This window comes from Quercus lobata, chromosome 7, assembly GCF_001633185.2.
Source record: "Quercus lobata isolate SW786 chromosome 7, ValleyOak3.0 Primary Assembly, whole genome shotgun sequence".
Classification (NCBI taxonomy): Eukaryota; Viridiplantae; Streptophyta; class Magnoliopsida; order Fagales; family Fagaceae; genus Quercus; species Quercus lobata.
This window is the reverse complement of record NC_044910.1, coordinates 25955331-25969625: the sequence shown is the minus strand read 5'-3', so window position 1 is coordinate 25969625 and position 14295 is coordinate 25955331. Positions and strand designations below refer to the sequence as shown.

The window sequence follows — 14295 nt, the reverse complement described above, 5'->3', positions numbered from 1 at the left end:
CTTTCAGTTGAGAAACAAAGAGACTCAAGTCCTCTCTTCTATCTCATTTTTAAAGGATACAGGTATACGCTCAAAACAAAAGGCAAAAGTGGAAAACTATAAAATATGAAAGGGCATATTTAGAAGAAGGAGAAGAGAAGAAAAAAAAAAAAAAAAAAAAAGAGAAGGAAGAAGATCGGCTAATCAGCTCTCCCAAAGAAGAAGAAGAAGAAGAGATCGCCTGAGAAAAAGAAGAAGAAGAAGAGACAGAGGAGATAGGCGTGAGAGAGTGAGACTGAGAGAAGGAGAGATCGATAGAGAGAGGAAACTCAAGGTGCCAAGGGATACTCTCAAAACGCAGCGTTTCAGGTTAGGATTTTTACCTTTTTATTTTTTTATTTTTTTTATTCTCCTCTCCTCGCCGTGTCCGATTATTAAAAAAAAGGGAAGGACAAGCTTGCAGCCGTGTCCCGTACGCGTACGACACGGGCACGGCAGGCAAATTGCCGTGTCCGCGCTTTCTTGGCTACTAATGCCATGTTCAAGTTCAACCAAGCAGATTGCCAAGCTAGATAGGTTGGAAAGGCAAGAATTGCTAATATCTAATATCTGTACTCCAAATTGATTTAGGAAGCCTTTATACTATTGGAATCATATCGTAAACCGCTTAGCCCGGTAAGGGTGAATGCCCATGGATTACCTGGCAACTGGTTCTGGCAGGTGGGTTCAGTTCCTTATATGTTTCACTGGCTATTGATGAGTCCAAATGGCTCTTCTTTAGAAATGTTCCCTAAATTATCATAATAATAATAATAATAACAATTACCCAATATGGCTCTTCTTTAGAACTGAACCCACCTGGTTTTGGCAGGTGGGTTCAGTTCCTAATATGTTTCACTGGCTAGAGACGAGTCCAAATGGCTCTTCTTTAGGAGACAATTTTTTTTTTTTTTTTTTTTTTTTTAAATTTAAATTACTGATCTTTAGTGGAGTCAAAAGTCAGCTATTTGTCTACAAAATGATCCTGTTTTTAAAATTAAAAATGCGGAGCGTATTCATGGTTGTGTCTTCCATTGTCTTGTTTGTTGTGTGACTACTGACTAAGCAATGTATTTACTTAAGCTGAATAATTAACTATGTAAAGATGGTTTTAAAAAAGGCAGTATGACCCACAACTTTATGTTAGGAAGAGTTTGCTTTTCTTTGGATGAGTTGATTGTAGGGATGCTGGCATTTTTTAATTCAGCTAAGAGCAAGTTTATCAGGAAGGCATTGTCTTCACAAATTCTTTTAGGGTGCAATACAAATGGTTTATGCAAAGTAGATCATGAGCAGTCACTGGTCATATTTCAGATCTACTCATATCTTAGATGAAGTCTCTTCCATCCAAACAACATTATTTATTTTTTGTGAAATTCACAGAAGCAAAAGGAGGATTCCAGTTTTAGTTTAGGACCATTTGATTTTTGGGCAAAGCAAATCACAATAACAGAATACACCTTCTATTGTTGTGTTTGAAACATAAGAGTATACATAATTTGGTAATCAAGCGTTGGGAATATAAGAATACTACTACAAGAAGAGGTAGGGTTCTTTTTTTGCAATCATCATGAAAATTAAAATACTATCCTGGAATGTATGTGGTTTGCACAATGGGGAAAAGTGGCAGAGGATCAGAAATTTTTTGAGGGTTTGGAAGGTAGACATTGTGTGTTTCTAGGAAACCAAGATGGAGTGCATAACTAGGGAAATTGTGAGGAGTTTAAAAGGTAAACATTTTGTAGACTGGACCTGTTTGCACTTTGTGAGGTGGTTTTCTGGTGCTCCAGGACAAAAGAATGGTTAATATTTGGGAATTGGCAGTGGCAACTACTCTGTTACCTGTAAATTCAGAGACATTGACGATGGCTTCATTTGGGTTTTTCTGGGGTATACGGCCCCAGTTGTGGTTGGAAATGGCAGAGGTTTATAGTTGGAGCCTTGGAGGGGAGTCCCATGGTGCATGGGGGAACTTTAACGTCACTCGTTTCACTAGTGAAAGAGTGGGAGCAGAAAGGGTTGCCACTGCCATGTGGGATTTTTCTTTAAATAATTTTAAGATCTTGGTTTTTTATTTTTTATTTTTTAAATTTATAAGTAACGAAAATTAAAAAAAAAAAAAAAAAAAAACTGCAAATAAGTACAGCGGGGGGGGTACAAGGTTTATAGAGATAAAGCTCCAAGTCTAGATGGTTTCTCTATGGCCTTCATTCAATCATGTTGGCATATTCTAAAGCTGGAAATTATGGAGTTCTTTCAAAATTTTCATGCCCAAGCTATTTTCGAGAATTGCCTTAATGCTTCTTTTCTGGCTCTTATTCTAAAAAAAGTGGATGCTATGGATGCAAGAGATTTTAGGCCCATTATTCTGGTGGGGTGAGTTTACAAAATAATTTCTAAGGTTTTGGCTAATAGGCTTAAAAGGGTCTTGTATAGAATTATTTTGGAATTGCAGAATGCCTTTGTCATAGATAGGCACATCTTGGATTCCGTTTTAATTGCTAACAAGTGCTTTGATAGTAGATTGAAGGCAGAGATTCCAGGAGGGTTGTGTGAATTGGATTTGGAGAAAGCTTTCAATCACGTGTCTTGGGACTTTCTTATGTATATGCTACAGAGATGCGGGATTTCAGAAAGATGGAGGAAGTGGATTATATTTTCTGTATTTCTATTGTTCAATTTTCCATTTTGATAAATGGCATTCGTTGTGATTTTTTCAGGAGCTCTAGAGGTTTACAGCAAGTAGATTTCCTTGATGTTGTTTGGCATTGTGATGGAGGCTTTGAGGTGTTTGTTGGCGGTAGCAATTAATGATGGGCTTATCTCGGGCTTCACAATTGGTACCACAGACTATAGGTCCTCGATGGTGTCTCATCTACTAATTGTAGATGACACCTTGATCTTTTGTGATGCTGCTTTGAGTCAAATAGAAAAATTATGGGATATTCTCTTGTTGTTTGAAGTGGTATTGGGTCTAAAGATTAACTTGGGAAAATCATAGTTGGTCCAGGTAGGGGAAGTGATCAATTTGGAAGAAATTGTGGCTTAGTTAGGATGTAGACAGTCCTCTTTTCCAATGAAATATTTGAGTCTTCCTTTGGGTGATAAATTCAAGGAGAGGACAGTTTGGAATTCAATTCTTGAGAGTTTGGAAAGGAGGTTAGTGGGGTGGAAGTGGCTTTATTTATAGTAGGGTTACTCTGATTAAAAGCACATTCTCAAGTCTACATACCTACTTTCTTTCTCTCTTCCGTAGCCAAACGTATTGAAAAACTTCAGAGAGATTTTTTATGGAGTGGGATTGGTGAGGAGCATAAATTTCACCTAGTTAATTGGACTCAGATTTGTAAACCAGTTCAAAATGGGGGATTGGGTATAATTAACTCTTGGCTTAATGAACATACCCTTATAAGGTGGATCTTTATGTGGTCTAACAATCACAAGTACATTTCTATGTCCAGATTGGACAGGTTCTTTATCACACCAGATTAGGAGGAGCATTTCTACAATCTAACTTAGTGTCTACTCCAACATATGTTATAAGACCACTTTCTTTTATTGCTTGATGTGAATGGGATTAGCAGAGGGAAAGGATCCTTAAAATTTGAAATATGTGGCTTAAATAGGAGGAGGGGTTTGTGGAGCAAGTGAAACAATGGTGGAGTTAGTTTTGTGGGATACCTAGTGAAGCCTTAAAAAATGATTGAGGAATCTAGATCAAGCAAGCTTTAAAAGATGTGAGTAAAAGGAATTAGATATTACTGGAAGATAAACAGGATTTATTGTCTAGAAGAAGAGAGAATATTGTCCTTGAAGGAAAAAATCAGATGGGAAAATGCCAAAGCTTTTTTAATAGGTAAGAATTCAATTTTATTGACAAAGAAAGAAAAACCTCGTGCTCACGATGATGAACACAAAGGATCATAAGAATACAAGTAAATCAAATGCCAAATCTAAGAGAATCTAGAAACTCAGAAAAAGCATAACAATGTGTAGAACCCCAAGCCCTGAACCAATCAAAAAGAGTACGAACAAACAAAGATTTTAATTGATTTAGGTTTTTCCATAATTTTGTAGGAGACTAGCTTTAGATGGAACTCTCAGGCATAATTTTTGAAGGAAGAAGATAGAAATACAGTATTTTTCCACAGGTTGGCTAATTCTCATAGGTGCAACAATTTCGTTGGGGGGTTAAAAAATAGGTGATGCAGTAACCTCCAGTCAAGAAGAAGTCTGGGATAACATTGTACAACTTATTGGCAGTTTACTTTTGCCTAGCTTGGAAGCTACAGATGCTGCACTGTTGGAGTAGCCAAATACCCTACCTCGACACGACACACTAACCTGAATTGACATCCTAGCTCAACTATCAACAGGCTCCATCCATGAGGTCATATGTTGGGCCGTTTTCTCTATAGATCTACATGATTGGAAGCCTGTATCTTGTATCCGCACTAAGATGACTTTTCGATTTCTTTTTAACCAAGTCTGTAGGGACATGATGCAAACTGAGGTGAGGAAATTCTTCCAGTACTTCCACAAAAAAGAGCAAAACTTAGGTACAGTACTTAGATGCTGTTCTTTAGGTTCCCCTTTTAAGATTTTGTTATGTGGATTTTTTTTCATGGGTTGAAAGTATATTTTTTAATTAAGTAACCATATGGCTGAATTTCAAGAGGGGAACCTAAGGAACAACACTTAAGGTACTGTATCTAAGTTTTTTCCCACGAAAAATATGTAGCTCAATTATGCTATTTATAAAAAATTAAGCTATTTGCGATGCATTCTCATCTATTTCGAAGCAGTCTTGGGGCTTAGAGTGAATCTGAAATGGTTCCTGTAATGGATGTGGTAATTTGTTGGGCTGTGCAATAGCACACATTCCAATGAAATATTTGGTGCTTCCAAAGGGAGCACATTTGAGGCAAGGAATTCATGGGATAGCATTTTAGGAAGAATCGAGAATTGACTGGCTGGTTGTAAGAAAATCTATTTATCAAAAGGAGGGCAACTCACTCTGATCAAGAACAAGCTCTTCAATTGTCCCACTTACTTTGTCTTTATTCCCTTTGCCTACTAGAGTCTGTACAAGGATGAACAATTTTTAGAGAGACTTTCTTTGGGATGGCATAGAAGATGATCACAAAAATCCATCTAGTAAATTGGCGAACAATTTGTCCCCTGCTTTAAACTGGAGGTTTGGGGATTAAAAAGCTTTTGCTTTTTAACTAAGTGTGCGTTTGGGAAGTGCGTTTGCGCTTCCTAAATGCACGTTTTGCGTTTCAGCTGTTTTTTTTTTTTTTTGGAGCCGAAATGTTTGACTTTTTCTGTGAACAGTGCATGGTGTGCACTGTTTACGGACCCACAAATTTCGCTTTTCAGCAACTTTTTCATTAAAAATGGGTCCCACAGTACTATTCACACATTTAAAAATTATTTTGCTACAGTGTTTTTTAGTTTTCAACTGTATTCAAACGGATCCTAAGTTCTACTTGGCAAATGGCTGTGGAGGTATGTGGTAGGGAGGGATGTTCATGCTCTTTGGAGGCAGGTAATAGAAAAAAAATATGGCTCCACTTGGGGCTCTCAAAAGTTGTGAGGGGCTCTCATGGAATGCTCTTATGGAAACACATTAGAGGGGGTTGGAATAAATTTGCTAGTTTTATGAGATTTGATGTGGGAGATGGTACTAGGGTTCGTTGTTGGCACGGAGATTCTTCATTCTTGGAGAACTATCCTGAGCTTTTCTAATTCCTAGAGACAGATGCAAGAGTGGTATATAATATATTACATATAAAGGGCAAATGTAAGTTTTCATTGGAATCCTTTTTTCCTAAGAGCGGTTCAAGATTAGGAGGTTAAATCTTTAGATAATTTCTCGGAGGACTTATATTCTATCAAACTCAGACAAGTGGGAGAAGATAGAATGGTTTGGCTTCCTTCAAAAACAAAGGGTTTTCATGTCAAAAGCTATAGTTTTTGCAATCAGGGGATGACCATTCATTTCCCTGGAAAAGTACATGGAAGGTAAAAGTTCTGTCTTGGGTTGTATTCTTCACTTCGGCCATGGCTCCGGGGAAAATTCTAAAAAACAGATAATTTTCAGAAACACAGCATATTTTTGATGGATTGGTATCGTATGTGTAAATCTGATGGGGGAGTCTGTGAACCATCTGTTTCTTCATTATTCAACGGCTTGAGAGATGCAAACGCTAGTGCTAAGCCTACTTGGGGTAAGCCGGGTAATGCCAGGCTTTGTAGTGGATTAATTTTCATGTTGAAAGTGGAGTTTTATTAATCATATTTGTACTGTAATTTTGGGGTCAATTCCTTTGTGCTTTATGTAGACTATTTGGAGAGAGCAGAATAGATGAACAATTGTAGGAAACGAGACATTGACAGTTTAATTGAAAATTTATTTCTTTAATCTCTGTATGAGTGGACATCAACTTCGACTACTTTTTCCATCTAGAACCTGGTGGATTTTTTTTGGATAGGTAGAACCTGGTTGATTATCTAGTCGACATGAATTTAGATGATATTCTTAAACCTTCTCTTATCTTTCTTCTTTTTTCTTTCTTTTTGGCTCTTCCTTTTGTATACTTACTGTGTACTAGAGTTGCGCCCTTTTCTGCACCTTTTAATGGAATGCTTTAAAAAAAAAAAAAAAAAATTGGAGCCTCTGTAGCAGTTCTGGGTGCAAAACCTCAGACATAAAAACTTGATAACACCTTTGTAGTTCACAGGAACTCTCACTTGGATTGACTCTTCTCATGTTTAGTCAAACTTTGTTATATTTGTGCCTTAAGATTAAGTAGATGGAGTGGACCGCTCAATCTGGTTCCTAGATAATACAAGGATTTTGGAAAAGATCTTGTTTCCTCCCCAGTATGTTTTGCATGTATTTAAATTGTTATATTTTGAACAAAGCAATTCTTGTTTGGTCCATCAGCTACTATGTCAAAGTTGTACTTGTTGATTTGTTTTCAAATAAGAGAATATCTAAGACCACAAGTTTTTGTGCCACAACTTTGATGTGGCAGACTATGAGGGTGGAGAAAAAATGGTGGGTCCATGTGAAAGTAATAGACAACTACTCACAGTCTCTCCACCGCTCATAGTCCGTCACATTAGAGTTGTGGCAAAAGTTGTGATCCTAGAAGAACTCTTCAGATAATGTCATCATTATGGATATCATTGCTTGTAATCAAATGATGTATTGAATTCTAAGTCTATTGCACAATTTATGACTAGCAGATTCTCTACCGATGGTGAGATCAAAGCAAAGACAGCTTACGGCAATCCGTAAAAACAAGAATAACACTCCAAATGGCCACATTGATTCATCAAACTTTATTAATGATCTGGACTGGCTGGGAGAAGAGAGTTGGGTGATCGTGAAAAGGCAGAGAATCACCATTTTGGTGCCTCCTCTACCGGCTGCTAAAAATTTGACAACTCAAAACCAGGGACCAAGTCAGCTACAAGCTGTACCCAGAAAAACAGTGAGTAACCAAATACAATCTCCAATTGATATATGTCCCAGAATGCCATCAGTTGACGAACGTGAGAAATTCATACATAAAAAGGGTACTCGGTTTGCAAGAAAAGCTCCTGCCCAAGGCATGCCAACATTAGCCAAGGCACCAAGGCTAGATTTAAGAAGGGATCCAGAAAATCCAGATCAAGCTGATACTCCAATGATTTATAAAAGATTTGGGGTATCTAACACCCCAGGAGCTATTAAGCGGCAAAGATTATTACATTGCCCCATTAGCTTTCTTGATGGGGGAAAGTTGCTAAATCAAAGGCTGAGGGCGTCAAATCTTGAGAGGAATCTTCAAAAAGCAGGTGGGTTGAGCAGGTGGTTAGCCTCACTTGGACTAGGTCAGTTTGTGAGGATTTTTCAGAGGAAGAGTGTGAATAAATTTCAGTTAGTGAATTTGACAATGAAGAAGCTCAAGGATATGGGTGCAAATGCTGTAGGTCCTAGGAGGAAACTGATTCATGCTATTGACTGTGTTTGCCAGCCCAGTAGTTTTCAGATGATCTGAAAATAGGGAAGAAAGAAATTGTAAAAATGCAGCAGCGTAATTGTGTTAGCCCGAGACATGTCTCAACAATTATGTATGTTATGACTTATGACAAACTAGTTGGGAGAGAATAGAAAGCACGCTTTGCTGTCAGGGAAAAAATTGGTAATGGGCATGACCATTCTTGCCGTGTAACTTATGAAAAATGTATGCAAAATCATGACAGTTTTTCATACATTAGTATGATCTGTGTTCTTGGTATAATTGATCAATGAAGCAGAATCCTTTATGCATTGAGTTATAATCTGGCTATTACTGAGCATTATATTGCGAGATGCTGAAATGCAGTCATTTCAGTTGTTTTTTACCCCAGCTGAAATTTCTAAAACCTCAAACCCAAGACGGAAGTCTTGTTGGTCCAAGGCCTGTCCGCTAGACCACCTGACATATTAGTGAAAGTTATGAATATTGTAAAGAGAATTGGTTGCCTTAATATGTACATGTGGTAACAACAATTTTACGTTTGCACTAATAACCTAGAACCAAGAACCTATTATGAGGTGTAAAAAAGCAAGCCTTGCCTTTAGACTAATAAGATATCCTTTCCCCCTTTCTCAGAATTTGTGGGTCTTTATTCGTCGGTGGAGTCTACACACTATAAGAGAGATGATACATGTATGTATATGATAGATAAGATCTTTTTTCTCTTGTGGAACTTGCAATTCCGGCATCTTCGGAATGTGTTGTGAGATGAGATCCAATTAATCTAATATTTCACAATTATTGGGGTGAAAAATTGTTAATGATAGCTAATAAATTGATATCAATGGTAGTCCAATAGTCTGATAAGAATTAATAAAAATTTGTCAAAAAAATGTTTTGAAAATTTTTCATCTATCTATTTTATTATTATTATTTTTTTCCCTGAATGGTTACATGGTAATATGGTATCTATCACGTAACTTTCTGGGGGCGGTTTTCATGCTTCCACCAACCATCCAAAATTGGAATCTTCTTTGCTAAAACGTAAACGCCTTCCTAAAGTGGGCCATACCTGAATAGAGAGACTAGAGGGTCACTTTAGGAAGAATTCAATCTCATTCCAAACTTACTTTGGCCGACGTGGGATGATAGGGATCTATATTCTATCAAAATTCCTTCAAACACATAAAACACCACAATTTTTATTACAATTATCTGGTAAAGTAAATTATAAATGATAGTGAAAAATGACTGGTCCATAAAAAGGCCACATAACCAATTACAGTTTGCCAAGTAATAAATAGTAAATTATAGTTTTTTTTTTCATATGATTACTCACATGAGTCAAATATTCCATACACACCAAACAAAACAACCACAGAAAAAGGCTAATTGGTTCATGACTCAAACAGAGGATCCAATTCCCAGAACAACCTTTTCGCAAAAAAAAAAAAAAAATCCCACAACAACCAAAATCAGATCCCTCCTACCAAAACGAGTACAACACTAATGAAACTACCTTTGATGCCTTAGCAGAAGTCGAGTAGTCCTATAAAACACAAGTAGATAGAGTGAGCAAAGCATAGCAGTTGGGTTTTTCTTTTTTTTGTTTTATTTTTTATTTTTGACTATGGATTACGAGCAACAAAGAAAGGCCGGATCTTCTTCCTCTTCTTCTTCTTCTTCTTCTTCTTCTCCTTGTTCGGTTCCTTTGCTTGAATCTTCTTCGAAAGGAACAGCTTCAATAGCTCAAACACTTGGAAATATTATAGTGTCTGTTATTGGGACCGGTGTGTTGGGCCTCCCTTTCGCTTTCAGAATTGCTGGTTGGCTTGCTGGATTGTTTGGTGTTATCATTGTTGGGCTCTGCAGCTACTATTGCATGCTCCTCCTTGTCAGTTCATTCATCACTCTCTCTCTCTTTTTTTTTTTTTTTTTTTTTTTTTTGAACCAACTTTTTCTTCCTTTCAATCTTTCTTTCTTTTGCTAATCATAGATAGATTGAGATTTGGACTACAGGCTCTTGAAATTGACTCATTGATGATTATTCTGTGAAAGACTATGTTTTTACTCCTGAAGTTATTTCTTTAAATCTTTTATCTTTTGTTGTTTGTTGAGCAAAAAGATTTTCATATATAAGTTATTTGATTTTCAAAGTTGGAATATAACGGGGCCGAATTATCATTGTACATCATTATTAATGTTGATCTTGTCTTTTTTGCTACAAGTTCTTTAATTAATAAGTTGAATGAATTTACAACACTCTTTTATGTCTTAAAAGCCAGAATCAAGAAGTTAGGTGGTGAGTTTAGATGCAACTTTTCGCTAAAAACTTATTTGCTTATTTGTTGAAAATCTCTTAAAAGTGCTATGAAAAGCTGCAACTTTTGGAACTTCTTATTCACATGTTACATTTACTTCAACAGGTTCAATGCAGACGAAAGTTGTCATCAGAAGAAGAATCAATGGATCTGAAGAGCTATGGCGACTTGGGTTATAAATGTTTAGGAAGGACAGGTCGATATGTAGCAGAATTCCTTATTTTGATTGCCCAATGTGGAGGTTCAGTGGCATATCTGGTATTCATTGGACAAAACCTTTCATCAATATTCAAAGGCTATGGCCTCAACTTGGCGTCTTACATATTTTTGTTAGTCCCAATTGAAATTGGCTTGTCATGGATAAGCAGTCTATCAGCTCTATCACCTTTCAGCATCTTTGCCAATATTTGTAATTTGTTAGCTATGGCAATTGTGGTGAAGCAGGATATACAAAAAGTGGTAGGAGGTGAATTTTCATTTAGAGATAGGACGGCGATCACATCCAACATAGGAGGATTGCCATTTGCAGGAGGGATGGCAGTGTTCTGCTTTGAGGGGTTTGGGATGACATTGGCATTGGAAGCCTCTATGAAAGACAAATCCAGTTTCCCAAAGTTGCTAGCTACGGTTTTCACAGGGATAACCCTTTTGTATGCTTCCTTCGGATTCTTTGGTTACATGGCTTATGGTGATCAAACTAAAGACATCATAACTCTTAATCTCCCCCATAATTGGACATCTATAGCAGTTCAGGTAATGTGTTAGCACCTTGTATATTGTGTATACGAGTCCTCATTCTACATGCTTTTATTTTTCTCGACATATATTCTATATCTTTGGAATTAAGGTAATTCTTATTTTAGAATTAAGAATTCCCAAATCCCAATTCTTTCAGTTATGCACTCCATGCTTTATGTTTAAGCAGAATGCTTACCTTATAGTTGGAATGAATAAGTGAAAGATGGTGTGAACATAGGACTAACTTTGAAGAGTAAGATCCAATTTCATTCACCTACTACTGCAATGATTAAATATATGTATGCAGTGACTAGATGTATATCTTTTTTCTAGTGATGTCTTGTCGTTTGCATATAATTTCTATATGCATTAAAGTTGTCTTATAAAAATTTATTGGACACGTGCACATGCTTGGCTAAGTAAAGACAATTTTTTTAATTTTATAAATAATGCACCTAACTCTGTAATTTATATTAATAGATTTTTTTTTCTTTTTTCATAATTTATTTTTTAAATGGGTTATTAACCATTATACTAAGAGTATTCGTTAGCATCTTCCATTAATTAATAATAAAAAATGTGCCTACCCATGTGCCAATAAAAAAAAAATTTGTGTCTACCCATGTGCTCATTATACTGTGTTTTATCGAAATAAATGACTTTTCAAAGTATTGCTAAAAGGATCTCCTAGTATCATTTTCCTATACAACATTAATAGTTTGGTAAATTACAGATATCCATTTAAACATCACTTCAGATATGTTTTCCTCTCTGAAATTAAATTTGAGTAATCAACTTCTTAGTTCTTATTATCACTCAAAATTTCAAATGACTATCATTTTAGGAGCAAATTACTGGACAACGATGCTACCAAAACAACCCCCCCCAAAAAAAAAAGAAATCTTCAATTTCTCCTTTTTGTGCAGTTGTTTTTTTCTTAATTTAATGGCTATTGGAGTGTTAGGGGGGTATTTAGAATATTTAGCGACATTAGGTGGTTGATTGCTCAATTAAAGGTGGATATTTGCAATTTAATCTATTATCTTCATCCATATATGTATAATGCCATGGTTCAAACACTATATGTGATTAAGGTTTGGTTTGCTGGGTTATAATTTATTGATTTAGTGAATTTTGTATTATGGACTTGTCAAGGATTCAAGTTCATTTAATCTTAATGAGCTTGTCATATGTGACCGTTGGTGCAACATGTTCCTTTGTCTAATATTCATCACTGTAGCTTTTAAGATAGCCGGTGTTTTGTAGCTTAAATAATTTTATTGATATAGTGAATTTTGTACTATGGACTTGTCCAGGATTCAAGTTCATTTAATCTTAATGAGTTTGTCATATCATATGTGACTGTTGATGCAACACATGTTCCTGTCTTATAAATATTCGCCACTGTAGTTTTTTATATAACTTTGTCTTGTAGCTGAAATGATTTTATGATGTCTGCTAACAGGTTGGCTTGTGCTTGGGAATAATCTTCACATTCCCAATCATGGTACATCCAATTAACGAGATTGTGGAAAGGAATTTAGGGAAGGGAAAATGGTTTCGGAAGCTCCACCATAACAGTGAGTATTCAACAACAAGAATAGGAAAGTATGCAATGTATATGACTCGTGCAATTTTGGTGGTGGTTTTGGCGGTCTTGGCCTCGTACGTGCCAGGGTTTGGTGTATTTGTGTCGCTTGTGGGGAGTACTGTTTGTGCACTGATCTCGTTTGTTTTGCCAGCCACATTTCACTTGGTATTATTTGGTTCTTCTCTACATTTCTGGCAAAGAGCCTTGGATATTTGCATATTTTCATGTGGATTGCTTTTTGCTGCTTATGGTACTTATAACTCTGTAGTTGGAGTTTGAAGGGTATTTGGACCCAATTCATAATTGATTGCAGCCCTGAATTTTTTTTTTTTTTTTTTACTGAAAAAAAAATGGATAGAAGGTCTCCAAATTAGTCTTTTTTCTGGGTTTGAAATGGCAATGTGTACAATTGTAATTTCCTTCTTAGTGGCTATCAGCTTTTTGTAACCAAATTGGGCTTTGGAAGCAACCCAATTAGATGCACCATTTGGTGAGGAACGTATTTGGGAATACGCAGAAATACGAAGAAAAGATTTCTACGTCCACAGTTTTGTTATTTTGTACACACATTGATGTGTTACAAAATCCCTACGGCCCTGCGCATGTAATTTATATTGATGAATATAGCTGTTGGCTGTTGCTAGCAGTTGCCTTTCTTGAATGTTTGATTGAGATGGTCATAGGGAATAAAAACGGTATTTCTGTTTGTTGAAATGTAATAAAAGCTCTCGGTCCACCTATGGACGCCCAATCGCACACCCAATTTTACAACTTGTTGACTTGTGTGATTATGAGTAGTGGACACTTTTTGCCAACTGATTATATGAATTATGGACAATCCCCGAGAAGGACTTAGTGGGTGAGGGGTTTTCTAAATCCAACTTACCATGGGTGAATTGAAAACATCCCAACTCATCATAGGGGTCCAACCCAACCCACATGGGTCAAGTTGGATCCACATGTTGGAATTAAAAAAAGAAAAAAGAAAAAAAGAATAACAACAATATTACAATTATTTGCTGCCTTTGCCATCTAAAAACTCTAAATTGTAGCACCACCAAATACAAATTATCATATCAATAAAATATCCAACCAAATGACATTTAATTAGTATGAAATCAAATAGTTCTATCCCATCTCAGTTAAGAAACAAAATAAATTTGAACCAGTTCAATAATTAACACGACATACCAAATAACTATCCCAGTTCAATTGAGAAATAAAATAAACATAAACATAAACTAGTATTTCTGTTTTATTAAATTAGGGAGAGGGGCAAAGAAGCTAACAAAAACATATGATATATATTTAAAATCTATCAATATATATATATATATATATATATATAAGTAGAGACCTCATGTGGGAAAGTATGAGGTTCTGCTGTGTGGCGCACTTTATGAAGAGAATTGAAATATTCTTAAGCCACATTAGAAATAAGAACAAATTTAAAAATAAGGACTCTTTATTTCCTTTGGTTCAATGTTTCAAGACTACTTTTTGTTACATTTTTTATTTAATGTTTTAAGACTACTATTTCTTTTATTTGGTTCAATGTTTCAAGATTTTTCTTCTCTCTCACACATAAAAAACTTTTTGCATTTCTATTCAC

The 14295-nt window shown here is 35.9% G+C and overlaps 2 protein-coding genes across 2 annotated transcripts; both read left to right on the top strand.

Moving 5' to 3' along the window:
• Positions 1–243: 243 nt before the first annotated feature.
• Positions 244–8355, top strand: LOC115953918. Its single transcript, XM_031071747.1, has 2 exons — positions 244–348; positions 7276–8355. The coding sequence occupies exon 2, from the start codon at positions 7287–7289 to the stop codon at positions 8070–8072; it is 786 nt and encodes a 261-aa protein (XP_030927607.1). The 5' UTR covers positions 244–348; positions 7276–7286; the 3' UTR covers positions 8073–8355.
• A 1027-nt stretch (positions 8356–9382) lies between these two features.
• On the top strand, positions 9383–13389 carry LOC115954156 (amino acid transporter ANT1). Its single transcript, XM_031072060.1, has 3 exons — positions 9383–9927; positions 10460–11107; positions 12558–13389. The coding sequence occupies exons 1-3, from the start codon at positions 9664–9666 to the stop codon at positions 12960–12962; spliced, it is 1317 nt and encodes a 438-aa protein (XP_030927920.1). The 5' UTR covers positions 9383–9663; the 3' UTR covers positions 12963–13389.
• The last annotated feature ends 906 nt before the right edge of the window (positions 13390–14295 follow it).

Bases quoted from the DNA above. Each gene is read 5' to 3' on its own strand.
- LOC115954156 (XM_031072060.1), top strand. From the start codon at position 9,664: ATGGATTACGAGCAACAAAGAAAGGCCGGATCTTCTTCCTCTTCTTCT. The intron at 9,928-10,459 runs GTCAGTTCATTC...TTACTTCAACAG, and splicing joins ACTATTGCATGCTCCTCCTT to GTTCAATGCAGACGAAAGTT. The intron at 11,108-12,557 runs GTAATGTGTTAG...GTCTGCTAACAG, and splicing joins GGACATCTATAGCAGTTCAG to GTTGGCTTGTGCTTGGGAAT.
- LOC115953918 (XM_031071747.1), top strand. From the start codon at position 7,287: ATGGTGAGATCAAAGCAAAGACAGCTTACGGCAATCCGTAAAAACAAG.